The sequence below is a fragment of the Nycticebus coucang genome, chromosome 9 (assembly GCF_027406575.1).
Source record: "Nycticebus coucang isolate mNycCou1 chromosome 9, mNycCou1.pri, whole genome shotgun sequence".
Taxonomy (NCBI): Eukaryota; Metazoa; Chordata; class Mammalia; order Primates; family Lorisidae; genus Nycticebus; species Nycticebus coucang.
The window spans coordinates 58,750,372-58,778,305 of record NC_069788.1 but is presented as its reverse complement, the minus strand read 5'-3'; the positions used below and the strand labels follow the sequence as shown (position 1 = coordinate 58,778,305).

Sequence of the window (27,934 nt, the reverse complement as noted above, 5' to 3'; positions counted from 1 at the left end):
CTCACCAGTGCAGTTGATCATGGAGGCACATGAGATCATAGCCACCAACAGCCAGCCCCTCAGGATTACAGGGATTGCTCCCCCACCCCCAATCTGGCAAAACGCCAGTTTTCTGCAGGGAGGATGACCTTTAGCAGCTAGTCAGGTAGGATTCAGTGCAAAGCCTCTCTGCCCTATGAACCTAAGGAATCATTCCCTTGTCTACAAAAGGGGACTATGAGATTAGTTAAACCTGGTGCTTTTAGTATTTTAACCATGCTTCTCATCCTCTGCCTGGGGTGCAAGCCCCATAGTCACAATTTTCTGATTTTTGCTGATACTTCCTTTGAGTTCTTCCTATCATTTTCCCCTTGCCCATAACTTTGCTATTGTAACCTTTTTGTATGTCTCATTGAATCTCCCTTTCTATAATGAATCAACTTTCCTTAAACCTTTTAGCCTCTTCACAGAAGCCTATATCCTTGTAGATTTCACATTTCCCCCCTTAAAATAAAGCCATAATTTTTTTTTCTTCAAACAAAATCTGTCACAGACCCTTGCTCCATGAAGTGGGTGAATACACAGTAACAATCCACATTGTTGTTTCAGCTGCTCGGCTTTCCCAGTGCCACTGGCCTAGTCCCTCAGAGTGGTGCAGCCCTGCGTTCAGGGAAAGCTGCCTCTTCTTCCCAACCGTGGTATCCTGGGTCTCTTGACAGAGGTGCGTGCTGATTGGCCTGCAGGGCTGCTCTCAGCTCTCCTTGCTATCTATGTCCAGACCTCTGTTCTTCCCTTGCTTTGAAAACCTGACTGCTAAAGACCATTTCTCCCTTCCTGCTCTCAACTGTGAGCTTGAACTTGAGATTAATGACTATCTTTTTATCTTTGTTTTTCCTTGCGTCTGGCATGTAGTACGTGAATGAATGATAGAATGGAAACACAAAATGCTAAATTATTTCCTCACATTCTTTTGTGTAGTGCATTTCTTTTTTTTTTTTTATTGTTGGGGATTCATTGAGGGTACAATAAGTCAGGTTACACTGATTGCAATTGTTAGGTAAAGTCCCTCTTGCAGTCATGTCTTGCCCCCATAAAGTGTGTGTGTAGTGCATTTCATTTTGCCTTATGCTTCCAGTGTCACATTCTCAAGGTTTGGTTTCACCCAGTGCGCACTCTGCCACCCAAACTGAAGAGGCTTCAACACTGCTTACTAAATTAGAGATTCTCCAGCCTCTTCCTTAAGGCTCCTTCCACAATGGAAGGCCCGTGGCTTTCCCATGTGTAGAACTGCTTTCTATAGTGAAATCCTTTCCCCCTTGTCTGTCTTGATGCTGTAACAAATGCCTAGAGCAGGAGTCCTCAAACTGCAGCCCACGGGCCACATGAGGCAGTGTGATTGTATTTGTTCCCATTTTGTTTTTTTATTTCAAAATAAGATATGTGCAGTGTGCATAGGAATTTGTTCATAGTTTTTCTTTTAAAATATAGTCCGGCCCTCGAACGGTCTGAGGGACAGTGAATTGACCCCCAGTTTAAAAAGTTTGAGGATGCCTGAGCCTAGAGCTTTCTCTGCCTGCATTTCATCCTCTCCTGTGCCTATCTGCCAATAAAGCCCTCCCAGATTTCTTTGTGGCACTTTTTCCTGTGTGTTTTTGTCTGCAGTTCTTTTTCCCTTTATGATGTTAGTTGTACATTTCTCTGTCGTCTTACTTGATGCTGTGGTGTTTGTTTCGACATCTCTGATGTTACACACTATAGACTTGGTGAGCAGAAGGTGCTTGACTTCTTCATTGTTATGTTCCCTTAACTGCTCACCATAATGTCTTGGATGTGCTTCGTAAGTAATTGAATTGCATTATAGGAAGCAGGCCTTAAAAGCAGGCTTTTTAATTTGGATTTGATCACTGTTAGTGATCTCGGAGTCTCTCTTGGATACTGGGTAGTGATTCCAGGTGTTAGGACTAAAGTTCATGAAGAAACCAGATGTCAGTGTCTTTGTGTAGATCGCTAATGAAAATGGAAAGATTTTTTTGGCGAGGGAGGGTTTGGTAAGTTATTTTACATTTACTGCAAGAAAGGTATTTATGTGCACTAACGTTGCTTGGTACCAATAAGAAAAGAAAAACCAAGGGGGCAGGGCCAGGTAGTAATTCTCTTGGATGTTGTCACGCAATCTACTAAAATCAGATTTTTAAAAATTTGTTAAGTTGTTTCAGGATCCCAAGTGGAAAAATTTTATTTAAGTGCTTCAAGAAGTTACCAAAATGAAAGCACAGTTGCTGTTAACACAGTGTTTTGTACTCTGCCTGTTCTTTCGTTTGTTCCTTCTCTGCAGACTTCCCAGAAGATTTTGATGTAGCTGTTTATCTCAGAGAGCCTGTCCTGGCAATCCCAATTTGTTATTAGTTTATAGTTTTGAATTTGTACTCTTGAAAAAGTTGACAAAACACGTGCAAAGTGTAGAGACTTTTCACTTCATAGTAGTATAGTCTAAAGTCTCATGTCTAGAAAAGGGGCTGCTAATTACTGCACCTTTCTCATTTGGTTTTAGAAACCTAGAGATTGCTGTATGGGATAGGGACCAAATTTGGTGCATAAAATGCAGTGCCACACAATGAAAAAAGAATTGAAGAATTAAAAATTTAATTCAAAAATGAACATATCCAAAATGAGTATATGAACAGTTCCTAGGAAAATATATGAGTTCTGCTTTGTTCACTGCTGTCTTTTAATCATAACATGTATGTTTGCTGTACACACACATGCCCGAATGAATGAATAACGTCCACATAAAAGATACATTGCCAGCTTTCTCTTGAGTAAATAAACACTTAATGAAACAACTAGATAAAAAAAGATAAAACAACTAGGTAATATATACGTTTGAACCATCATTTCTACTTCTTAAAATTTATGCTAGGCAAATAGCTACACAAATGAGCATAGGCTTCACATGTAGGTTTTGATAATTATATATATATATACACACACACACACACACACATACATACATATATATGATTATATATATATGTAAACACAAGTTTGCACATGTATGCTTGCAAATGTGAGGCATTCTGGATTCTGGAGGTGAGCCTAAGCAATCAGTAAGCGTAAATGTTTTCTGGGGAGCAGGACTAGGTCAATGTGGGGCTCCCAGGATGTTAGGTATCATGGCTTCTATGTACTCTTCTCTCCTGTCTGAATTTTCTTAAGCTTTATTTTACTTTTATTTTTGTGCAAAAAATCAAGGAAAGAATATATGAATTTTAAAGCATATTTTCATGAATAATCAAAATAATTAACATATATGGAGGGGTTAACTTATCTATCTGGAAAATGTGGTTTTTAAGAATGACTCATAACCTTGAGTCATTCATGTATAAGTGAATTTTGAGAATCAGGTATAAGTGATTTTTTTGGTTTTGTAATGATGATAATGAACTACATTATCAGATTGGACTGCTGTTGTGTGGTCTGATAAATAGACGTAGTACAGAAGTCTTATCACAATATGCTTTCTTTAAGTAGTTGCTTTGTGTTAGATGGGCCTGTTGTTATTTGGAGAGCTTCTGTGCACTAACAACAGTTTCCAAGGGTATACTTGTGAGCAAAAGAACTCACACTGTTTTCTCTTTAATCTTTTAGAAAAGCTCAAGAGGAGAACAAGAAAGTAGTGCTGGCTGGATGTGTTCCTCAAGCCCAACCTCGTCAGGACTACCTTAAAGGACTGAGTATCATTGGGGTGAGTGCGGACGTCATGGGAATAAAGAAAATCTTATATGGTTAACACATAAGTGGCTGAACATTTTATTTTCTACGTCTGGGTTATTTAGAAGCCATGTTACACTTACAGCTGTCCTAAATGTATTTTCATTATTGCCTCTAAAACTTTATCATGTCTTTGTAACTTTTAGCACAAAAACTTGTTTTAGGGTCTCTCATTAGGAAAGAGTAATACAGTAAAAAACCATAATGTGGAATTTATATCTTTTAATGACTTGGTCTATTCTGGCTGCCCTTTACTATCTCATTCCATATCATTACAATTTTCCCACCGCAGTGAACTACTGACTTGGATCCCCTAGTGTATAGATGCCTTTTGTGGAGTGCTCCACTTCCCTCTGCCCCCTCCCACATTTCTGCTCTAGCAGAACATTCTGTAGGCCCCTGTGACCCTCTGGGAAGTTCCCCAGCATCCTGGCTCTGTGTCTGTGGGTTCCCTTTGCTTACTGTGCAGCTCCTGTCATTTGCTCTCTTAGCACACAGTTGTGATTTGGGGCTTAACTTAGATCAGCATGATCCTGTGAGGAAAACTCCCCTCCCTATTTCAGTTGTTAGCCTCACTAGGACAGCTTTTCACTCTTTGTTTTTTCCACCTCTCACCATGTTTCACCAACCTTTCTTGCATGTGTGGCACACAGTAGGCACCCGTGTTTGTTGACTGACTCAAAGCATCTTGCTATTGTATTTTTGTTGGTGGTCTGCTTTTTTTCCTTTTGGGCAATCAGCTTTGTGAGGTAAGGAGACTACTATTTGATCTCTTTCTTATTTTTTGTAGCTAAACGCTATTCATAAAATGCTGCGTGGTAGTTGGCATTTAGTCAATATTTGTGGGTCAAATGGTAGTGCTTCTTCCTTCCCACCATTCCACTGAAGCTGTACTCAATCAGCTCACCAATGATCTTCTTTAAAAAAATAAAGTTTAATTTTTAAAAAAAAAATATTGTATGTTCATAGAAAAAATTTATATGAAGAATTGGTGTCTGAATTGAATTTTCTTATGGAGTTTTCCTTACCTGATGTACTACGGAAGGGTTCTTAGGTTGGGTTCTCTGTGTTATGAACTCGTTTTCTATTGTGAAGTCCTTACCCCATTAGCAATTTAATAATCTTTGAATAAACATTCTCACTTTAAACAAACAGAACCTGAATGTTTGGTAACTTTAGTTTGTGTTCACTGTATTTTTATTTACATTTTGATTCCTCTTGGTTTAAGGAATGAAATGAACATGGGACTCCTGAGTTATCTTTTCCTGTTAGACTAACTTTCTCTATAAACATACTCCTGCTGTGTTAGGGAAATACGAAACTAGTTAGAACTCTGTTTTAGAGATGGCATGTGGTCAAAAGCTTGGAGTTCATCTTAGATTTCATCTCAAGGAATTAAGTTCCTAGAACAGCAGAATTTCTTTTAGTGTGGCAAAAACCTCTTTTCTGCCTATATTGTGGTATTATTTTTTGAAGTCTACTACATGCAAGAAAGAGCTTAGCGTTTGCTGGGATATAGAGGAAATCCTCCAGATACGGTATAAGGGAGGACACCAGTGCTGTTAATGAAAAGACAGTTTTTCAGAGATAATACAAAGCTGTGGCACTGGCAAATAGACATTGTTTTTTTTTCCTGATTAATCTAGAATGTTTTGTATCTGTCTTGTAGTCCCATTTTATTACCATTGACATTCCTTAGATTCATTTTATTTTGTTCATTTATAATTGGGGAAATAAGAATACATGTTTTGAAAAGTGAATAGAAAGAAAATTCATACTTCTATCACTCTAATGCAATTATAACTTTGCTTATCCTTTTCAGACTTATAATCTTTGCTTCTTTTAATTAATTATGATTGTAAAACTACTTTGTATCCTTATTTTTCTGTGTTATTTCATTTAAAATCCAGCAATGATGGAATAGAACAATGATGTTCTATTAAAGGATTTATATTTAATTTAATTTACTGAAGTATTTTGTAATTATTGGATATAAGTTATTTTCTAATTTTTAGGAAATATACATAATACATTAATGCCCCATGATAAATTTGACCCCTGGGCCCTAAAAATGATATTTTAATTTAAAATTAATGTATTGTGAAAACTTCCCAAAAGTGGGATCACACTATCATCAACATTTTAGAGTTGTAATTTAATTATATATTCACCTGCATTAAGTATTATTGAAACGCAAGATTATTCATTGTCAACATCATTTCATAGAGCACTTTTTTCCTGCACCAGCTGTATGACATTTTGTTTGTCATTATTAACTTTTTATGTATGAATATTATGCCTATAGAACTGAGAATTTTGAAAAAAATTTTAGATTAGAAAACTAAAGTCAGTTATTATTAAACGTTTAGAAATTTCATCTTAGATTCATACTTCTATCTTCTGAATAGAATTATTAAAATTGCTACAAAGTCAGAAACTTTCTGAAATTTAATGAGTTACCATGAAATAAAGAAATGAATTATTTTATTCCAAGAAAAATAATTCTGAAGTATAAAAAAATGATGTTTAAATTCAGTGACTTGGGATGACTATTTTTAGTAGAAAGTTTGGAATTCTGTTGCATGATGGGTTTACGGACTGAGTAAAGAATGTTACCCCTTCACAAAATTTCTATGATGGAGCATGTTAATGGAGGTGGAAGAAAGAACAGCTATCACTGAATTCTGTGCTTTTGCCTTCTGCTAGGATTTATCTAAATAACCTCATAATACAGGGAGGATGTGTCAATTCTAGATCAAGCTTGAGTGAGCAAGTTACTTTCTGCATACTTGAGTTAAAAGACCCGTCTGTATTTGAAAGTGCTCATGGAGTAAGCATTTAAGAAGATATTTAACAGGTAAAGAGAAATCTTACTGTATCATAACATGTTAATTTTCATCACTGTAAGCCTTTAGAAATGGGGCCTTTAATTTGTTTTAGTAATCAGAGCCAGCAATACAGGAAGAGCACATGGTAAATGGTGATTTCACCCCTGGGCCTTTTTTTTTTTTTTTTTTAAATCATCTGTCCCACTGTCTCCTGAAATTATCTAGTTGTGATTAATATTGTTTGTGTGATGATGCATGTAAAGAAAATAACAGAAAATCAAAACCAGAAGTTAAGCCTATCAACCCGTGGGTTCAAAAGCACTATTGTTGTTGGCCGTAACCTCCACACCTTCTCCCACCTTGGAGCACAAACCTTTCTAATTTCTTCACAATGAGACAGGAGAAAAAAAGAACAGAGTTGAACAATTTTGAAAACATGAATGTCTTGAATAAACATCTTTTTTTTGTTGTTGTTGTTAAACTTTTTTCCTTAGCATGAAATGAAGTTTATATTTTATATCTAGGATATAGTTATTTGTAGGTGACCAGTAGAGACTCTTGAGACATTTTAGTGAAAAATTTCATTTCTTTTTGCATAAATAGTTAACCATCTACCTTAGAATTTTCATGCAATGCCATATTTTATTGTTAGTGTTTGTTTATATTGGTTACTCTGTAGATAGTTCATGATCTTGTGGCTATACCTGTTGAATGCTAATTTTTTTCTCTTCGGCTAAATTGTTGGCTGAACATTTCTTTTCAATTAGTCAATCAGAAAACAGGATGTTCTCTGATACCGTTTGGAGTCAGAAAAGGGTAGTAGACTTTAGGGGTCAGAAACCTGGCTTCAAATCCTGGGCCTGCCGCATCCTTATTTCTTTAGGTCAGCAAGTATTTACTAAGTACTTACTATGTAACTAGTACTGTTCTAGGTGCTAGGAATATAGTAGTATATAAAATTAGCAGAGATCTTTATCCTTATAGAGCTTACATTCCAGTTCTTGGGAGCAATAATACCTGGTTTGAGTCTAGACTTTTAGCCTCCTACAGATTCTGGTGGGATTGGCCTCTAGATCACAGCAAGGTTGGCTAGTTGGGAATTTCTGTTTAAGGCTCCAATGGACATACAGTTGGGAGTTACATTAGGTAGAGGTAGTTGAAATAATATTTATGCTGCATTCTTCCCAAGATAGAATTATTTCTTAGCTATTGCAATATCCATTATTAACAGGAATGGTGTTTATTAGAAAGACTGGTTCTTTTCTTGCTGGAAAGCATGTTTATAAATCTATGTATTTTATATACATCTGTGCTAATAACAAGGACTGCATTTGAACTTCATCTCCCCCCCACCCCCAATTTGTTTTTTATTCTTTCACATTTTCTTTTTCTTTTTTTTTTGGCCGGGGCTGGGTTTGAACCCACCACTTCCGGTATATGGCACTGGCGCCCTAATCCTTTGAGCCACAGGCGCTGCCCTGAATTTCATCTTGATGTTCATTCATTAACTTGTCTCTATAACTGATTTATAGCTCTGGAAATTATAAATAAATTGCAAATTAATATATAGGTTGTAATTATGTGTTAAGTTTAAGGTATTTATTTAAATGTTTTCATATTGTTTCTAGTTATTCCAGCAACATTTCAGATTTTTCTTTTCCCTCTTTTATGATGCTCTCTCATTTGTTGATTTTTCAATTATTATATTAGTTTTCTATGCTACTCTGGTAAAGTATCATAAATATAGTGGTTTAAAACAACACACATTATTTTACAATTCTAGAGTCAGAAGTTGGACCTAGGTTTTACTGGACTACAATCAAGGTATTGGCAGGGCAGCATTCTTTTCTGGAGGATCTAGGAGAGAATCTGGTTCCTTACGTTTTCTAACTTCTAGCAGTCACCCATGGTCCTTGGCTTGTGGTCCCTTCAAAGATAGCAAGGTCTTATCTCTCCAACATCGCCTTTCTCTGTCCACAGGTGGAGAAGTTTCTCAGCAGTTGAGATTAGTGTGATCAAATTAGGCCCATCTGGATAATCCATGTTAATCTTAATTACATATTGCGAAGTCTTTCTTGCCATATAAAGTAACATATTCACAGGTTTGAGATGCCATGATTCTGCCTACTATATAGCACTGTTTATTTTACATCTCTAATGTGTATTTTTGTTTTATTTTAGTATTACTCTGTGTTTACCTTTAGTATCACTTTTAAACTCATTTTTTACTTTATAACATGTCCTGTTATTTACAAGGAGTGTTCTGAGGTCCCAAACAATGTGATTAATGTGAGCCTGTTGAATTTTATTTTCACTGCTGAACCAGTTTTTTTTTCAATTTTTATTTATTTATTTTTTATTAAATCATAACTGTGTGCATTAATGCAATCGTGAGGTACAATGTGCTGGTTTTATATACAATTTGAAATATTTTCATCAAACAGGTTAACATAGCCTTCACGGAATTTTCTTACTTATTGTATTAAGACATTTGTATTCTGCATTTAGTAAATTTCACATGTACCCTTGTAAGATGCACCGTTGGTGTAGTCCCACCAATTACCCTCTCCCCCATCCTCTCCCCTCCACTCCCCTCCCTGTCTCCTTTCCCCATATTCTTGGGCTATGATTGGTTTCATAGTAGGCTGAGTACATTGGATACTTTTTCTTCCATTTTTGACATACTTTGCTAAGAAGAATATATTCCAGCTCCATTCATGTAAACATGAAAGAGGTAAAGTCTTCATCTTTCTTTAAGGCTGCATAATATTCCATGGGGTACATATACCACAATTTATTAATCCATTTGTGGGTGAGTGGGCACATGGGCCTCTTCCACGACATAGCAATTATGAATTGGGCTGCAATAAACATTCTGGTACAAATATTTTTGTTATAAAGTGATTTTTGGTTTTCTGGATATATACCTAGTAAAGGAATTGTAGGATCAAATGGCAGGTCTATTTTCAGATCGCTATTTTGGAACATCTTTCCAAAAGGAACGTATAAGTTTGCATTCTTACCAGCAGTGTAGAAGTGTTCCCTTTTCTTCACATTCATGCCAATATCTCTGGTTTTGGGATTTTGTGATGTAGGCTAATCTTACTGGAGTTAGATGATATCTCAAAGTAGTTTTGATTTGCATTTCTCTGATGATTAAGGATGATGAGCATTTTTTCATATGTCTGTAGGCCAGGCACCTGTCTTCTTCAGAGAAGTTTCTCTTCAAGTCCCTTGCCCAGCCTGTGATGAGATCACTTGTTCTTTTCTTGCTTATACGTTTGAATTCTCTGTGGATTCTGGTTATTAAACCTTTGTTGGAGACATAACCTGTAAATATCTTCTCCCATTCTGAAGGCTGTCTTCTTGCTTTGCTTACTGTATTCTTGGCTGTGCAGAAGCTTTTTAGTTTCATCAGGTCCCAGTTATGTATTTTTGGTGTTGCTTCAATTGTCCGGGGGATCCTCCTCATAAAATATTAGTCCAGGCTGATTTCTTCAAGTGTTTTCCCCGCACTTTCTTCTAGCATTTTTATAGTTTCATGTCTTAAGTTTAAATCTTTAATCCAGTGAGAGTCTATCTTAGTGGTGAAAGGTTTGGGTCCAGTTTCAGTCTTCTACAGGTCACCAACCAGTTCACCCAGCACCATTTGTTAAATAGGGAATCTTTTCCCCATTGAATGTTTTTAGTTGGCTTGTCAAAGATCAAATAACGGTAAGTAGCTGGGTTCATCTCTTGGTTCTCTATTCTGTTCCATACATCTACCTCTCTGTTTTTGTGCCAGTACCATGCTGTTTTGATCACTATCAATTTATAGTATAGTCTGAGGTCTGGTAGTGTGATTCCTCCTTCTTTGTTTTTATTTCTGATTAATGTCTTGGCTATTCGAGGTTTTTTCTGATTCCATATAAAACGAAGTATTATTTTTTTGAGATCTTTAAAGTATGACAGGGGAGCTTTAATAGGGATTGCATGAATATTGTATATTGCTTTGCGTAGTATGGACATTTTAACAATGTTGATTCTTCCCAGCCATGAGTATGGTATGTTTTTCCATTTGTTAACATCTTTAGCTATTTCTTTTCTTTCTTTTTTTTTTTTTTTATTATTTCTTTTTATTTATTTATTTTTTATATTGTTGGGGATTCATTGAGTGTCCAATAAGCCAGGTTACATTGATTGCAATTGTTAGGCAAAGTCCCTCTTGCAATCATGTCTTGCCCCCATAAAGTGTGACACACACCAAGGCCCCACTCCCCTCCCTCCGTCCCTCTTTCTGCTTTTCCACCCCCCCGAACCTTAATTGTCTTTAATTGTCCTCATATCAAAATTGAGTACATAGGATTCATGCTTCTCCATTCTTGTGATGCTTTACTAAGACTAATGTCTTCCACTTCCATCCAGGTTAATAAGAAGGATGTGAAGTCTCCATTTTTTTTTAATGGCTGAACAGTATTCCATGGTATACATATACCACAGCTTGTTAATCCATTCCTGGGTTGGTGGGCATTTAGGCTGTTTCCACATTTTGGCGATTGTAAATTGAGCTGCAATAAACAGTCTAGTACAAGTGTCCTTATGATAAAAGGATTTTTTTCCTTCTGGGTAGATGCCCAGTAATGGGATTGCAGGATCGAATGGGAGGTCTAGGTTGAGTGCTTTGAGGTTTCTCCATACTTCCTTCCAGAAAGGTTGTACTAGTTTGCAGTCCCACCAGCAGTGTAAAAGTGTTCCCTTCTCTCCACATCCACGCCAGCATCTGCAGTTTTGAGATTTTGTGATGTGGGCCATTCTCACTGGGGTTAGATGATATCTCAGGGTTGTTTTGATTTGCATTTCTCTAATATATAGAGATGGTGAACATTTTTTCATGTGTTTGTTAGCCATTCGTCTGTCATCTTTAGAGAAAGTTCTATTCATGTCTCTTGCCCATCGATATATGGGATTGTTGGCTTTTTTCATGTGGATTAATTTGAGTTCTCTATAGATCCTAGTTATCAAGCTTTTGTCTGAATGAAAATATGCAAATATCCTTTCCCATTGTGTAGGTTGTCTCTTTGCTTTGGTTATTGTCTCCTTAGCTGTACAGAAGCTTTTCAGTTTAATGAAGTCCCATTTGTTTATTTTTGTTGTTGTTGCAATTGCCATGGCAGTCTTCTTCATGAAGTCTTTCCCCAGGCCACTATCTTCCAGAGTTTTTCCTATGCTTTCTTTGAGGATTTTTATTGTTTTATGCCTTAAATTTAAGTCCTTTATCCATCTTGAATCAATTTTTGTGAGTGGGGAAAGGTGTGAGTCCAGTTTCAGTCTTTTACATGTAGACATCCAGTTCTCCCAACACCATTTATTGAATAGGGAGTCTTTCCCCCAAGGTATGTTCTTGTTTGGTTTATCAAAGATTAGGTGGTTGTAAGATGTTAGTTTCATTTCTTGGTTTTCAATTTGATTCCAAGTGTCTATGTCTCTGTTTTTGTGCCAGTACCATGCTGTCTTGACCACTATGGCTTTGTAGTACAGACTAAAATCTGGTATGCTGATGCCCCCAGCTTTATTTTTATTACTAAGAACTGCCTTAGCTATACGGGTTTTTTTTCCGGTTCCATAGAAAACACAGAATCATTTTCTCCAAATTTTGAAAGTACGATGTTGGTACTTTGATAGGAATGGCATTGAATAGGTAGATTGCTTTGGGAAGTATAGACATTTTAACAATGTTGAGTCTTCCCATTTATGAGCATGGTATGTTCTTCCATTTGTTAATATCCTCTGCTATTTCCTTTCTGAGGATTTCATAATTTTCTTTATAGAGGTCCTTCACCTCCTTCGTTAGGTATATTCCTAGGTATTTCATTTTCTTTGAAACTATGGTGAAGGGAGTTGTGTCCTTAATTAGCTTCTCATCTTGACTGTTATTGGTGTATACAAAGGCTACTGACTTGTGGACATTGATTTTATATCCTGAAACATTACTGTATTTTTTGATGACTTCTAGGAGTCTTGTGGTTGAGTCTTTGGGGTTCTCTAAGTATAAGATCATGTCGTCAGCAAAGAGGGAGAGTTTGACCTCCTCTGCTCCCATTTGGATTCCCTTTATTTCCTTGTCTTGCCTAATTGTATTGGCTAGAACTTCCAGCACTATGTTGAATAGTAAAGGTGACAGAGGACAACTTTGCCTGGTTCCAGTTCTAAGAGGAAAAGCTTTCAGTTTTACTCCATTCAGTAACATATTGGCTGTGGGTTTGTCATAGATAGCTTCAATCAGTTTTAGAAATGTGCCACCTATGGCTATACTCTTCAGAGTTCTAATTAGAAAAGGATGCTGGATTTTATCAAATGCTTTTTCTGCATCTATTGAGAGGATCATGTGATCTTTATTTTTGCCTTTGTTAATATGGTGGATAATGTTTATAGACTTGCGTATGTTAAACCAGCCTTGCATCCCTGGGAGGAAGCCTACTTGATCATGATGAATGGCTTTTTTGATGATAAGCTGTAATCTATTGGCTAGGATTTTGTTGAGAATTTTTGCATCTATGTTCATGAGTGAGATTGGTCTGAAATTCTCCTTTTTGTTTGGGTCTTTTCCTGGTTTTGGTATCAGGGTGATGTTTGCTTCATAGAATGTGTTGGGGAGGATTCCTTCTTCCTCAATTTTTTGGAATAATTTCTGCAGTACAGGAATAAGCTCTTCCTTGAAGGTTTGATAGAATTCTGGTGTGAAGCCATCTGGACCAGGGCATTTTTTGGTTGGAAGATTTTTTATTGTTTCTTTGATCTCAGTGCTTGAAATTGGTCTGTTCAGGAGGTCTATTTCTTCCTGGCTAAGTCTAGGGAGAGGGTGTGATTCCAAATATTGATCCATTTCCTTCACATTGTCAAATTTCTGGGCATAGAGTTTCTGGTAGTATTCAGAGATAATCTCTTGTATCTCTGTGGGATCAGTTGTTATTTCCCCTTTATCATTTCTGATTGAGGTTACTAGAGATTTTACTTTTCTATTTCTAGTTAGTCTGGCCAATGGTTTATCTATTTTATTTATTTTTTCAAAAAACCAACTCCTTGTTTCATTAATTTTCTGAATGATTCTTTTGTTTTCAATTTCATTGATCTCTGATTTGATTTTGGATATTTCTTTTCTTCTACTGAGTTTAGGCTTAGATTGTTCTTGTTTTTCCAATTCCAAAAGATCTCTTGTCAGATTGTTGATGCGCTCTCTTTCTGTTTTTCGAATGTAGGCATCTAAAGCGATGAATTTTCCTCTCAAAACTGCTTTTGCAGTATCCCATTGGTTTTGGTAGCTTGTGTCTTCATTGTTGTTATGCTCAAGGAAGTTAATGATTTCCTGTTTTATGTCTTCCTGCACCCATCTGTTATTCAACAGAAGATTGTTTAATTTCCATGCCTTTGGGTGGGGTTGAGCATTTTTGTTAGAGTTGAGTTCCACCTTTAGTGCTTTATGGTCTGAGAAGATACAAGGTAAAATTTCAATTCTTTTGATTCTGTTGATATTTGTTTTGTATCCCAGGATATGATCAATTTTGGAGAATGTTCCATGGGGTGATGAGAAGAATGTATATTCTTTATCTTGGGGGTGGAGTGTTCTATATGCGTCTATCAAGCACAGTTGTTCTAGGGTCTCATTTAAATCTCTTATATCTTTGTTTAATTTCTGTTTAGAGGATCTGTCCAGCTCTGTAAGAGGAGTGTTAAAGTCCCCTGTTATTATGGTATTATCAGATATCATATTGCTCAGACTGAGTAAGGTCTGCTTCAAGAATCTGGGACCATTTAAATTGGGTGCATAGATATGTAGAATTGAAGTGTCTTCTTGTTGTATTTTTCCCTTGACCAATATAAAGTGACCATCTTTGTCTTTTTTGACTTTAGTTGCTTTAAATCCACATGAATCTGAAAGTAAGATTGCAACTCCTCTTTTCTTCTGAATGCCATTTGCCTGAAAAATTGTCTTCCAACCCTTAACTTGGAGCTTTTGTTTGACTTTTGAAGCCAGGTGTGTTTCTTGCAGAGAGCAAATGGATGGCTTGTGTTTTTTAATCCAGTCAGCCAACCTATGTCTCTTCAGTGGGGAATTCAAGCCATTAACATTTATTGAGATAATTGAAAAGTGTGGTAGTATTCTATTCATCTTATTTTATGAGAGTTCATTGCTTAGTTTTATCTTTTGCATCAGTGTGGAGGTTATGTTGTGTCCTTTAATTTCTGAGTTCTTACTTTGCTGCTGATCCATTGTGGTGGTCAGTGTGCAGAACAGGTTGAAGTATTTCCTGTAGAGCTGGTCTTGTTGTGGTGAATTTTCTCAATGTTTGTATAATATACGTAAATGATTTGATTTCTATGTCAATTTTTAAGCTTAGCTTAGCAGGGTACAGAATTCTGGGCTGGAAATTGTTCTGTTTAAGTAGATTAAAGGTAGATGACCATTGTCTTCTTGCTTGGAAAGTTTCATTAGAGAAGTCTGCGGTCACTCTGATGGTTTGTCCCTGTAGGTCAACTGGCGCTTACTCCTGGCAGCTTGCAGAATCTTTTCTTTTGTCTTGACTTTGGACAGGTTCATCACAATGTGTCTTGGAGAAGCTCGGTTAGAGTTGAGGCGACCTGGGGTCCGATATCCCTCTGAAAGCAGTGTGTCAGAATCTTTGGTGATATTTGGGAAATTTTCTTTTATAATATTCTCTAGTATGGCTTCCATTTCTCTGGGGCATTCTTCTTCCCCTTCTGCGATTCCTATAACTCATATGTTGGAACGCTTCATAAAGTCCCATAATTCTGACAGTGAACGTTCTGCTTTCTCTCTCTTCTTTTCTGCCTCTTTTACTATCTGAGTTATCTCAAGAACTTTGTCTTCTACCTCTGAAATTCTTTCTTCTGCATGGTCTAACCTGTTGCTGATACTTTCCATTGCATCTTTAAGTTCCCTAATTGACTGTTTCAGTTCCTTCAGCTCTGGTATATCCTTTTTATATTCTTCATATCGTTCATCTCTTATTTGATTCTGTTTTTGGATTTCCTTTTGGTTATTTTCCACTTTATTAGCAGTTTCCTTCATTATTTCCATAATTTCTTTGATTGTTTTCATGATGTGTATTCTAAATTCCTTTTTTGTCATTCCTAACATTTCTTTACAGGTGGAATCCTCTGCAGTGGCCACCTCATGGTCCCTTGGCGGGGTTGTTCTGGAGTTTTTATTCATGTTGCCTGGAGTTTTCTGCTGATTCTTCCTCATGAGTGATTTCTTTTATCTGTTTCCTTGCCCTAATTTTCCTTTCACTTCCTCTTGCTCTTTAAGTTCTCGTGCCCGTTGACTAAGGGTTAGATGAGTGCTTTTGGTACAGGACCAGAAGGGTGAGAAGGTTGAAGAGCAAAAAAGGGATGAAAGAAAGGAGGACTGAGTGAAAAGAAAAAAAAAAAATAGAGAAAGGAGAGGGGATGGGTAAAATGAATATTGACAAAAAGAAGAGAGGCACAGAAATAGGGAGACAGCGCAATATAGGTTTATAGTAGGGTACTTTGACACAACCTTGAAAAAACCCCACCTTCTGGTAGTGCCCAGTTGGGTGGTTCCCTTGAGGTCAGCAGCTCTTTGCTAACCTGATCAGACACAGTACCCCACATCCACCAAGTAGAGAGGAAAGACAAAAATGCTATATAAATCAATCCAAAAAAAGCAAACAGAAAACTTGACGGGATAAAATTGGGTGAAAAACCAAATAATAGCGGTAGAAACAGTAGCAAAAGTGAAGTTCTAGTCATTAAAAACGGCAGCAATGGGAAATTATAATTAAACTAGAAAAAGTTAGAAAGAAAAAGATCTGTACGGAAAAGGTTGAAATTAAAAAACGAAACAACATCAACAACATCAAACAAAACAACAACCAAACAAACAAACAAAAAAAACCGAAACACAACCAAAAGAGAAAGCAGTATGTATATGTTGTTGAATATTGTCTGTGCAACACGTGGTCTTCTGGGGTATGAGATGTTAATCACAGTTCTGATACGACTGGAGGCTGCTGATTTCTCATAACCCAGCAGGTAGACACCCTAAATCTCTCTTCAGCCCACTTAAAAGGCACTTTGAACTTGTAAACTTGCTGAGCAGAAACCTTCCCAGGAAAGTGCTTGTCGCTGGAATCACTGCTGAAGTGGCTATCCACTTACCCAGTGTGCCAAAACCGGTCTCACTGTGCCTCTGAGGGTGAGGGTTGCAAGGCGGCTCATACCCCACCCTTAGGCTACTGGGTGCTGGCTTACCAGCTCCCACCCGATTCGTGCTCTGCGACCCTGAGGGCGGAGCTTGCCGGGGCAGATTGCTCACAATGGCTCCCTGTGGCCCACAGCCAAACACTATTAGCTCCGTCTGGCTCAGCGGCTCAGACTGGGGCTCTAGACAACGGCCAACGTTTTCCGCATTCCTGCTCAGGCTCTCCCCAAGGCATCTTAACTGAGTGCCAAGTCCAAAGACACCAGAACAGTTCACAGGTAAGGCCTTTCCGGTTTGCAGTCTCGCTGCTAGTGAACTTACAGTTGTGGGCTGGTTTAGACCAATTCAACACACGTGCCCACTTGCTGGTTTTCCACGGTTTTAATCCTCCTGTTGGGGTCCAGAAGTCTCTCGCTGACTCTCTGTATCCTCACAGGGGTGCTGATAGGCAGATCCCACCAGCCAGAGATGCCTGGAGTCCTCTCTGCCCGGACTCACGCTGCCCAGATGCAAGGAAGCTGTTACTCGGCCACCATCTTGGTCTCCTCCCACTGTATCTTTTCTTAGAGTTTCATAGTTCTCTTTATAGAGATCTTCCACGTCATTTCTTAGGTAAACTCCCAACTATTTAATCTTCTTTGGCACTACTGTGAACGGAATAGAGTCCTTCACTTTTTTTTTCAGCATGACTATTGTTGGTATATATAATGGCTACAGATTTATGAGTGTTGATTTTGTAACCTGAGACATTGCTGTGTTCCTTAATCACTTGTTAGAGTTTTGTAGTAGAATCCCTGGGCTTTTCCAGATATACAATCATATCATCTGCAAAGAGTGAAAGTTTGATCTCTTTTGACCCTATATGGATACCCTTGATCACCTTTTCTTGACTAATTGTGATGGCTAAAACTTCCATTACAATGTTAAAAAGTAGTGGAGACAATGCGCAACCTTGCCTGGTTCCTGATGTGAGTGGAAATGATTTCAGTTTAACTCCATTCAATACAATATTGGGTGTGAGTTTACTCTGTCGGTTTAAGAAATGTCCCTTCTTTACCCATTTTCTTAAGTGTTCTGATCATGAAACGATGCTGGATATTATCAAAAGGTTTTTCTGCATCAATTGAGAGAATCATATGGTCTTTGTTTTTAAATTTATGTGATGAATTATATTTATAGATTTATGTATATTGAACCAGCCTGGAGACCCTGGGATAAAACCCACTTGGTCATGGTTTATAGTTTGTGTTGCTGGATTCTGTTTGCTAGGATCTTGTTAAATATTTTTGCATCAATATTCATTAGTGATATTGCTCTATAATTTTCTTTTCTTATTGTGTCTTTTCCTGGTTTGAGGATGAAGGTGACATTTGCTTCATAGAATGTGTTGGGTAATAGTCCTTCTTTTTCTATATTTTCGAAGAGGTTTATTAATATAGGTACTAGTTCCTCTTTAATGGTTTGGTAGAATTCTGATGTGAAGCCATCTGTTCCTGAGGTTTTCTTTTTAGGGAGATTTTTTATAGTTGATGCTATTTCAGAACTTGATATAGGCCTGTTCAACATTTCCATTCCATCCTGGCTAAGTCTAGGAAAGTGGCGTGCTTCCAAGTACTCGTTTATTTCCTTCAGATTTTCATATTTCTGAGAATAGAGTTTCTTGTAATATTCATTAAGGATTTTTTGAATTTCTGAGGATTCTGTTCTTATTTTGTCTTTACCATTTCTGATTGATGAGATTAGAGATTTTACTCTTTTTTTCCTGGTTAGGTTAGTGAAAGGTTTTTCTATTTTATTGACGTTTTCAGAAAACCATCTTTGTGATTTATTGATCTGTTGTATAATCCTTTTGTTCTGAACCAGTTTTTGTCTCAAGGTCCCTGTTCCCTGAAGTAAGTTTTAAAGCTGTTTTAGTTGTTTTTAAGGGGAAGAGAAGATCCTGGTACTGATCCTTATTTTGCTGGCCTCCTTGTAACCTGCCCTTATCTTTCAATTAGTAATTTTTATTTGTAATTTAGTGTTAGTCACTCACTGGTACCATTCAGGTAGAAAATGTGTTTACCATGATGTGAGTAATTTGCTATCATATAACTTTGCTTAAGAGGGCTGTTTCTCCTATGGGGGGAGAATCTTTTTGAATGAAGAGTTGAAAGATGATGAAAATATACTGGCAGATGAGAAAGTTTTATTCACATTAAACCACATGTAACATCAAATGCTTTTTTGTGTGACACATCGACAGACTTGTTTACAGGTTTGTGTATTGAAGAAACGTTTCTTGTAATAGAATTGAAACACATTACGTTAGTGTAATGACTGCTGTGAACTTCCCCCAATTTAAGACGTTTGGAAATCGAGTTCTCCCCCCAACACCATTTAAGTTTCAGGCACATTCTATCACAGTTTGGAGTATACTTTTCAGAGAAAAGCATTTTTTGTAGAGAAGTTAATATTCAACTTTGGCCTATGAGATGGTGATTATTAGATGAAACTCCCATTATGGTAAAAGTGAAAAAGTTAGACATCCATTTGACAGGAACGACTTTATATGTTCTTATAAGTAATGGTAAAAAGAACATTTTTCCATTTTTTATTGTGTATATTTAAGGTATATAACAATGGTTTACATGTTTTGGTATATATACCTTTAGTGAAATGGTTACTAGAGTCAGGTACATTAATCAGTTCATCTTCCATAGTTCCTTTGTGTTTGTGTTATAATAAGACCATAGTCTCCAACCCCCAGGCTTTAGACTGGTAGTGGTATGTGGCCTGTTGGGAACTGGGCTGCACAGCCTTGCTGCTCTGTCTCCTGTCCCATTTCTCTATTGCCCACTCCCATCCTGATCTGCGGAAAAATTTTGTCTCCCATGAAACAAGACCCTGGCAGCAAGAAAATTCTGGTCTATGTCCTCTTAGGAAAAGAGGCCACACAGCAGGAGGTGAGCGTAAGGCCAGCAAGGGAGGCATCATCTGTATTTATAGCCATTCCTTGTGGCTTGCATCACCAGCTGAGCTCCGCCTCTCCCCTACTGCCATCCATGGAAAAATTGTCTTTTATGAAACCAGGCACTGGTGCCAAAAAGTCCGGGACCACTGTATATGAGCACCTAAAATCTCTCTCAGAAAATTTTCAGTATACAAAATAATGTTATTAACTCTGCCCCTCTTTATGTACCTCAGTTTTCTAGACTTACTCATCCTATATAACTGCTACTTTGTATCCTTTGACCTACTTCTTATTTCTACCCCCTCCCTGCTCCTGGTAATTCCATGCCACTTCCTGTTTCTATATATCTGATTTAGTTTAGATTCTGCATACAAATAAGATCATACAGTATTTTTCTATGTCTGTTTTATTTAACTTCGCAAAATGTCCTGCAGGTTCATCCATGTTGTTGTAAATGACAGGGTCTCTTATTTTAAGCTGAATACTATTCTATTGTGTATATATGCCATAATTAAAAAAAAATCTATATGTTGATGGATATATAGGTTGTACATATGCCACTGTGAAAGTTTTGAGACAGACTGTGTTATCGTTCATTATTTTACTTCTAGGAAATACAGTCAACAGCCCCTGGTTCACCCGTTGAAGTTTCAACTCTTTATGGCTTATTGGTATTGCTTGGAGGGTGACATTTGTTTCCACCCACCTGCATTTTTTGTTTGTCTGTTTCTTTCCTTTCCTTTTTATTTTTTTCTCCTTGAAACAGAGTCTCACTCTGTCACCTTGGGTAGAGTGCCATGGTGTCAGCATAGCTTACAGCAACTTCAGTCTGTTGGGTTCAAGTGATCCTCTTGCCTCAGGCACCTGCCATGATACCAGGCTAGTTTTTCTGTTTTTAGAGATGGTCTCTCACTCTTACTCAGGCTGGTCTCAAACTCCTGAGCTCAAGCAATCCACTGGCGTTGGCCTCCCAGTGAGTTAGGGTTATAGGCATGAGCCACTGTCCCGGGCTGGATTTTTCATTTCTTGATTTTTATGTATCTCAATACTTTTGTAATGACCCACGTAGCTACATCTTGAGTATTGTGCATAATGGTGCAGTGAACATGGGAGTATGGGCACCACTGTAAGGAGCAGGTTTCATTTTCTTTGGATATATATGAGAAGGAGGTTTGCTGGATCATATGGTAGTTCTGTTTCTAATTTTTCGATGAATATCCATACTGTTTTCCTTAATATTTGTACCAATTTAATGTCCTCCCACAGTGTACAAGTGCTCCCTTTTCTCCACACCCTTGCCAAACCTGGTTATTTTACTGTCTTTGGAGAATAGCCATAAATTTATTTTTGCTGTTGACTTGTGGATTTTTATATTTGTACATTTTGTATATTAACCCTTTATTAGGTATATGTAGTTTATAAATATTTTCTCTGAATCTATAGGCAATGTTTTTATTCTGTTGACTATTTCCTTTGCTGCGTAAAATCTTTAGAGCTTGCTGTAGTGTCATTTGTTTACTTTTCCTTTTGTTGCCTAAATTTTTGGTGTTGTAGCCAAAAGCTTATTGCCAAGTCCAATATCACAGAGTTTTTCATATGTTTTCTTTTAGGAATATTATGGTTTCAGGTCTTATGTTTAGGTCTTTAATTTTTTTTTTTTTTTAGTTAATATTTGTGTATCGTGTAACATATAGATTCATTGCATCTCCAATCAAAATTCTAAAGCATTTTCCAGAGAAATAGAAGAAATGATCCTAAAGTTTGTATAGGACCTCAGAAGATTCTGGATAGTCAAAACAATCATGAGAAAGAAAAAGAATGTTGGAGACATTATACTTTCTGATTTCAGATTGTATTATAAAGCTGGCATAGTAACTGGCATAAAAACAGAGACATAGACTAAAGGAACAGAAAAGAAAGCCCAGAATTACATCCAAGCATGTAGGTCAACTAACTTTTCACAAGGCCACCGAAGATACAATAGGGGAAGGATGGTCTGTTTAATAAATGGTGTTGGGACGAATAGATATCCACAAGCAAAAATAAAATAAAATGTAACTGGACTCATACCATTTCCCCTCCTCCCCTTTAAAGGACAAATAGTTTTCAGGTGGTTTTAAAGTTTTGTTCTGATACTTCTTACTTAGCATAAAAATGATAGGTTTTCCTTTAATTCCTTTACACAGTCAACATTAAGAGAAATAATGAGAAAGCTTCCACGTGTATATATTTATCTATAGCGATTAACCTTTTTTACTGCTGAAAGGATTTGAGGTATATTGGTACAAAAGTCAAGGGATAGTAAAACCTGAGCTGGCTTCATACCGTGCTCCTGGAGGTTCACATTGATGCCTCTGCTTCACGGGTCAGTGGGTGAATGCTACCTTGTCATGTGTTTACTTGGCCACTGTAGCAAAATTGTCCTAGCCGTCTCTATCCGTGTCCATCTACTCTGAGGTTTTATTTTCTTCATAGCATGTATCATGATAGGAAATGAAGATTTTCAATTACTTGCTTGTTTGTCTCCCGCAATTAGATTAATGTCAGGTCTGTGAAGTATGGGCAGCATTTTGTCTCCAGGTCCTAGGGCACCGTGCAAGAACACAGTTAGCGTTTGCCAAATGTCTGTCATGTGAACACCTTCATGTCACTGGCGACTTATGAAGGAGAGTTGGGGGGATAGTTGTTGCCTCAGTCTCCTGAGAAGTCCAGGTTCATTTGGATAGCATTCTACCGTCATTTTAGTAATAACTTCCATGTGCAAAGAAAAGGAAAATTCATCAAGTGGGCCACCCATCTGCTATTCCTGGACAAGTTCTGCTAAGAATAATTGGCGACAATGGAAATAACAATGGTATGTCTTGTCTAGGAACACTGTGAGAATTAAATGTGGTAATGCATGTGAAGTGTCAGCATAGAGCCTGCAACAAAGTAATTGTTCAAGAAATGTTTGCTGTCACTGTGTTATTCCTAGTCATTAACTTATCTCACTGCTGGTTGTTCAGGAAAAGGACACTTTATAATCTCTGACTCCAGGATAGTATGGGCTTGTTCTGTGACAGCCCCAGGGGAATAGGCTGTTTGTTTGTTTGTCTTTTTTAAAGCCTACTTGGCAAAGTTGTGTTTGAGATATTTATGACTTTCCTAGGGCTGCCTTAACTAATGACTGCAAACCGAGTGGCCATCTTAGCCATTCCTTAAACTGGCACTATTTAGTGTAGTTATACACCACATAGGTGTATAAATATTTAAATTCAAATTTAATTAGAATTCAATCTCTCTGTCAGACTGACTACATTTCAAGTCTGTGATAACCTCATGTGGCTAGTGACTACCATATTGGATGGCCCAGCATATAAACATTTCCATCATCGCAGAAAGTTCTATTGACAACACTGCTCTAACAATTAGGAACTTTTAGAATAGCACTTTGTATTTGCTTTAGGTGCCATCGTGCAGGTTTATTTCTTCAATACATGTTTTGTTATAAATTTAGAGTAGTTCATAATAGCTGAATAAAATATTTTTATGGATTTCTTTTAAAAGTTCTGCAGCAGAGTGACTCATTAATGTTATTTATGAATTGTTTATACACCAACTTCTTTCTTCATTGTTGGGAACATATGGAGTCAGTAATAGAACAGACTGTGTGTCTTTTTCTTCTGTATATTTATAACTAAGTGCCTGAAGGACACAAGATACTGCTTTATTTATTTTATTTGAATTACATGCCAGAGAATAAGCTTTTGTGTATTCAATTTATAGTATTAATCAAGAACAACTTTCTTTTTCTCTCAGAAAGAATTTAATACATTCTTTACTACTTTATGTGAATTTTGAGTTTGTTTTCTTGCTCATGATTGTTTTTTTCTTCTTGCCTTCCACCTCGTACCTTTTTTGGGGGGTGGGTGTGGAGGGCTTCTGTTTAACTCCCCCTTTGCTGCTGCTTCTGTTTTTTTCCTCCGTCTCTCCTTCTTTCTTTCCTCTCCACTGAATCCTCCACTGTCCTCCATACTGGGAATAGAAAGGAACATAGTATTTTAACCTTAAATCCTTTTGTAAACTTTTCCCCTGCTTATTTGTAGTCAAGTACATTTTTTCTTTTAAGTTTTGTTACAGCTTTCTTTTTAAGGTCCTGGAGTTCCCCTACACAATGCAGTGATTTAAATTATCAAGTGTAAGCAATATCTTTTTCATTTTATTTTATTTTCTTGGCCATAAAAGTAAATGTAATATGATACTTTAAAAAAATTAGTTATTGTATTTTCAGTTACATATATTTACACAAATTCTGTGTTACTATCAGGGTAAAAGCAAATCTCTCTTCATTTCTTCCAGGAACACACACTTAAACCTTTATTTTGACATACCCCTTGTAGAAATGCTGTAAAAATAAACAGCTTCCATACATACCCTTAGCAAGATTTCCCAAATATTAGTATTTTAACAAATACTTATTCTCTTAAGTATTCTTACTAATACTTATTCTCTTTTATGTGTACACATTTGTTCCTGATCCTTGTGAAAGAGAGTTGCAAGCCTGACACTTCTTTACTTCTTTACGTATTTCAAAAACTAGGGCATTCTCTTATATCACTATAATATACTCATCAAAATTGATGCAGTGCTCTAAGCTAGTGCATGAACTTTATTCAGATATTGTCAACTGTTTCAATAGTGTCTTTGATAGGAAAAGAAAAATCCTATATTTGTAGTTGCATGAAGGTCTCTTTGCAATGTCATTTAGTCAGGTCTTTTTCATCTCCTTTAATCAGGGACACTTGCTCATTTTTTCCTTACTTTCCTGACTTTGACATTAAAACATTTGACCATTCTCAACTTTGTTTACTTTTTTGGTAATAATAACTTTAGTGAAACACAATTCTCACATCATGCAATTCACTCATTTATAACAATGTATAATTCAGTGGTTTTTAGTTTATTTGCAGAGTTGTGCAAGTATAATCATTATCAATTTTAGAAAAATTTCATCATTCCAATAAAGAAACCCACTACTACTTAGCACTGTCTTCCCCGTCTCCTGCTGACTATCTGTAGGTAATCACTAACCTACATTGTCCTGGGAGATTTTTCCACATTTGGACATTTCATATATGTGACCTTTTTGTCTGACTTGAACATGCTGTGCAGTTTGTAGTCTAGGACTCTAGCATGTATGTAGTATATAGTCCATAGTACAGGGGACACCATGCAGTGTGAAGTGGGCTCTATGTGTGGTCCGTGTAAGAATATCACTCTGTGAGATTCACAGACTATACCCTAGGCTCTAGCATGTATGTATTATATAGTCCATAGTACAGGGAATACCATGAGGTGCGAAGTGGGCTCTATGTGTGGTCCATGTAAGAATATCACTCTGTGAGATTCACAGACTACACCATAGACTCTAGCATGTATGTAGTATATAGTCCATAGTACAGGGGACACCATGCAGTGTGAAGTGGACTCTATGTGTGGGTCTGTGTAAGAATATCACTCTGTGAGATTCACAGACTACACCATAGACTCTAGCATGTATGTAGTACATAGTCCATAGTACAGGGGACACCATGCAGTGTGAAGTGGACTCTATGTGTGGGTCCATGTAAGAATATCACTCTGTGAGATTCATAGACTACACCATAGACTCTAGCATGTATGTAGTATATATCTATAGTACAGGGGACACCATGCAGTGTGAAGTGGGCTTTATGTGTGGGTCCGTGTAAGAATATCACTCTGTGAGAGTCACACAGTGACAACATTGCCTGACGGTTCTCAGAAGGTAGCTCTGCCTTTGTGCAGTGCACAAATGTGTTTCATTATATGGACATACCACATATTGTTTATCTGTTGGCAGTTGTGTGGATATTTGAGTTGTTACCTTTGGTTATTATGAATAATGCTGCTATGAACATTTATGTACAAGTTTTTGCTTGGACATAGGTTTTCACTTTGCTTAGATATCTATCTAGGATTGATATGGTTGGATGATAGGGTAACTGTTCTTACCCATTTGAGGAGCTACCTGACTTTTCTAAAGTGGAAACATTATTTTACTGTATTCCTTTCAGCAGCATATTAGGGGAGTCCAGTTTCTCTATATCCTTACCAAGACTTGTTGTCTGTCCTGTTAATGGTAGCCATCCCAGTGGGTGTAAAATAGTGTACACTGTGGGCTTTAAAAAGTAGTGGTAAAATATACATAAAGTAAAACTTTATGTATATTTTAGCCATTTTAATTATAATGATTCGGTGGCGTTGTGCAGCCGTCACCGTCCTCCATCTCCAGAATGTTTTCATTTTCTCATGCTGAAACTCCCTGCCCTCTCATCAGTAGCTCCCCAGGTCTCCCTTGTCACTTTCAACTGCATTTCCTGGTTGGCTAATGATGTCCAGCATCTTTTCATGTGCTTGTTGACCATTTGAGTTTCTTCCTTGGAGAAGTGTCTTTGCAGATCCCTTTCCCTCAATCATTCATTCATTGATTCATTCATTCATGACATGCTGTCAATCTGTTGCTCTGTGTAGAGTGCTGTGGTATCCTCACAGCTCACAGCAACCTCAAACTCTTGGGCTCAAGTGACCCTCCTGCCTCAGGCTCCCTACTAGATGGGACTATAGGCAACCACCAAAACACCCATCTAATTTTTTCCATTTTTAGTAGAGATGGGGTCTCTTTCTTGCTCAGGCTGGTCTTGAATTCCTGAGCTCAAGAAATTCACCCACCTCTGCCCCTCAGAGTGCTAGAATTACAGATGTGAGCCACACACCTGTCTTTTCCCCCACTTTTAATTGGTGAATTTATCTTTTTATTCTTGAGTTGCAGAAGTTCTTTATATATTCTGGATACAACTTCCCAAGTATGACATGATTTGCAAAAATTTCTCCCATTTGTTGTCTTGTGGCTTTCTTGATATTGTCCTTTGAAGTACCAAACGGTTTGAATTTTGATGATAGCCAGTTTATTTTTTCTTTGATTGCTTGTGTTTTGGTGTTACATCAAGAAATCATTGTCTATTCCAAGGTTCACGTAGATTTGCGTCTCCCTTTTCTTCTAAGAGTTTCACGGTTTCAGCTTAGCCTCAGCTTGTTGATGGACTGCTTCCTCTGCGTGTTGTGCTGACTCCTCTCTAGGAGTGTGAGTCCTTACTCGGCCTGTGTGCCACAGGAGTGGGTGCAGTGCTCCCCAGGGCTTTTCTATTTCTAACTGCATAGCAAAGCATTTCTGTTCTGGCTCCATCATTGAATTCTCTCCTATTTTACTCCTTGTATTCTGTATCTTTTATTCTCAATGGACATGTTGGTCATTCACCCACATTCACTAGGAAACTGACCAGCTCCTCCTTGTCCTACTTACATCTCTATTGTCCTGGGCAACGTGAACATCTGTATGTAATGTCTCACTACCGTCATAGCCTCTCACTTGGTTCTGTCTCAGTTCTAGTTGACATCACCCACATCCCTGTTTCATCAGCCTGTTTCCTTTGCCAGATCTTGGGCCTTCTTATTCTTCAAAAATACTAAGTGCCTATATCGGTACTCCGATTATATTTCCAATCGTCTCTCTTTTTTCCTTTCTCCCTCCTTTTTTGCTTCATTCTTTCATTACCCCCAGCTACACAGCCACTTAATTTCTTCTTTCTGATTCTTCTTTTCCTATCTGACCTACTCTCTAAACTTGCCCTTATTCAAAATGCGTAGCACACTTGCTTTCTTCCATTTTCCTTCTAGTTCATTCTATGAATTTCTTAGTGTGGTTTCCCCAGCCCTTTGAGCCATCCTGGTATACATTAGATGCTCAATGAATGATGAGTGAATAGTCAAATTAGCAAACGTAGAATCCTTTAGACAAAAGTCCATATGTCTGTTTGGCTCCTACTGTAGAACTGCTGGGGCTTGAGAAAAGTCACAACTACACTTTGAGTCATTGTTATAAATTCATGGTGTCTCTAATTTCAACTGGTAGGTCAATACTGTCTCACGATTTTTATATGTCCTTCGTCATCACTCTCTTTCATTTTCTGTATTTTTAAACGTTCACTCTGTTCTTATTTCATAGCATGCTTTGTCACTCTTAGCAGATGACCTTTCTTCTCTCTTTACTGAGAAAAATGAGGCCAACAGGTGGGAATTTGCTTAGCATTCTCCCTAACCTCTACAAGAATAGTGGCTTCCAGTCCC

General features: G+C 37.4%; 1 protein-coding gene across 3 annotated transcripts in view; it reads left to right on the top strand.

The window, feature by feature from the left end:
* CDKAL1 (CDK5 regulatory subunit associated protein 1 like 1) overlaps nt 1–27,934 on the top strand; it is a 704,761-nt gene that overhangs the window by 183,265 nt on the left and 493,562 nt on the right. For all 3 annotated transcript variants that reach the window (XM_053601908.1, XM_053601906.1, XM_053601907.1), the window contains one exon: nt 3,628–3,724. In XM_053601908.1, the coding sequence (XP_053457883.1) occupies nt 3,628–3,724 (97 nt within the window). The remainder of the gene's footprint in view (nt 1–3,627; nt 3,725–27,934) is intronic.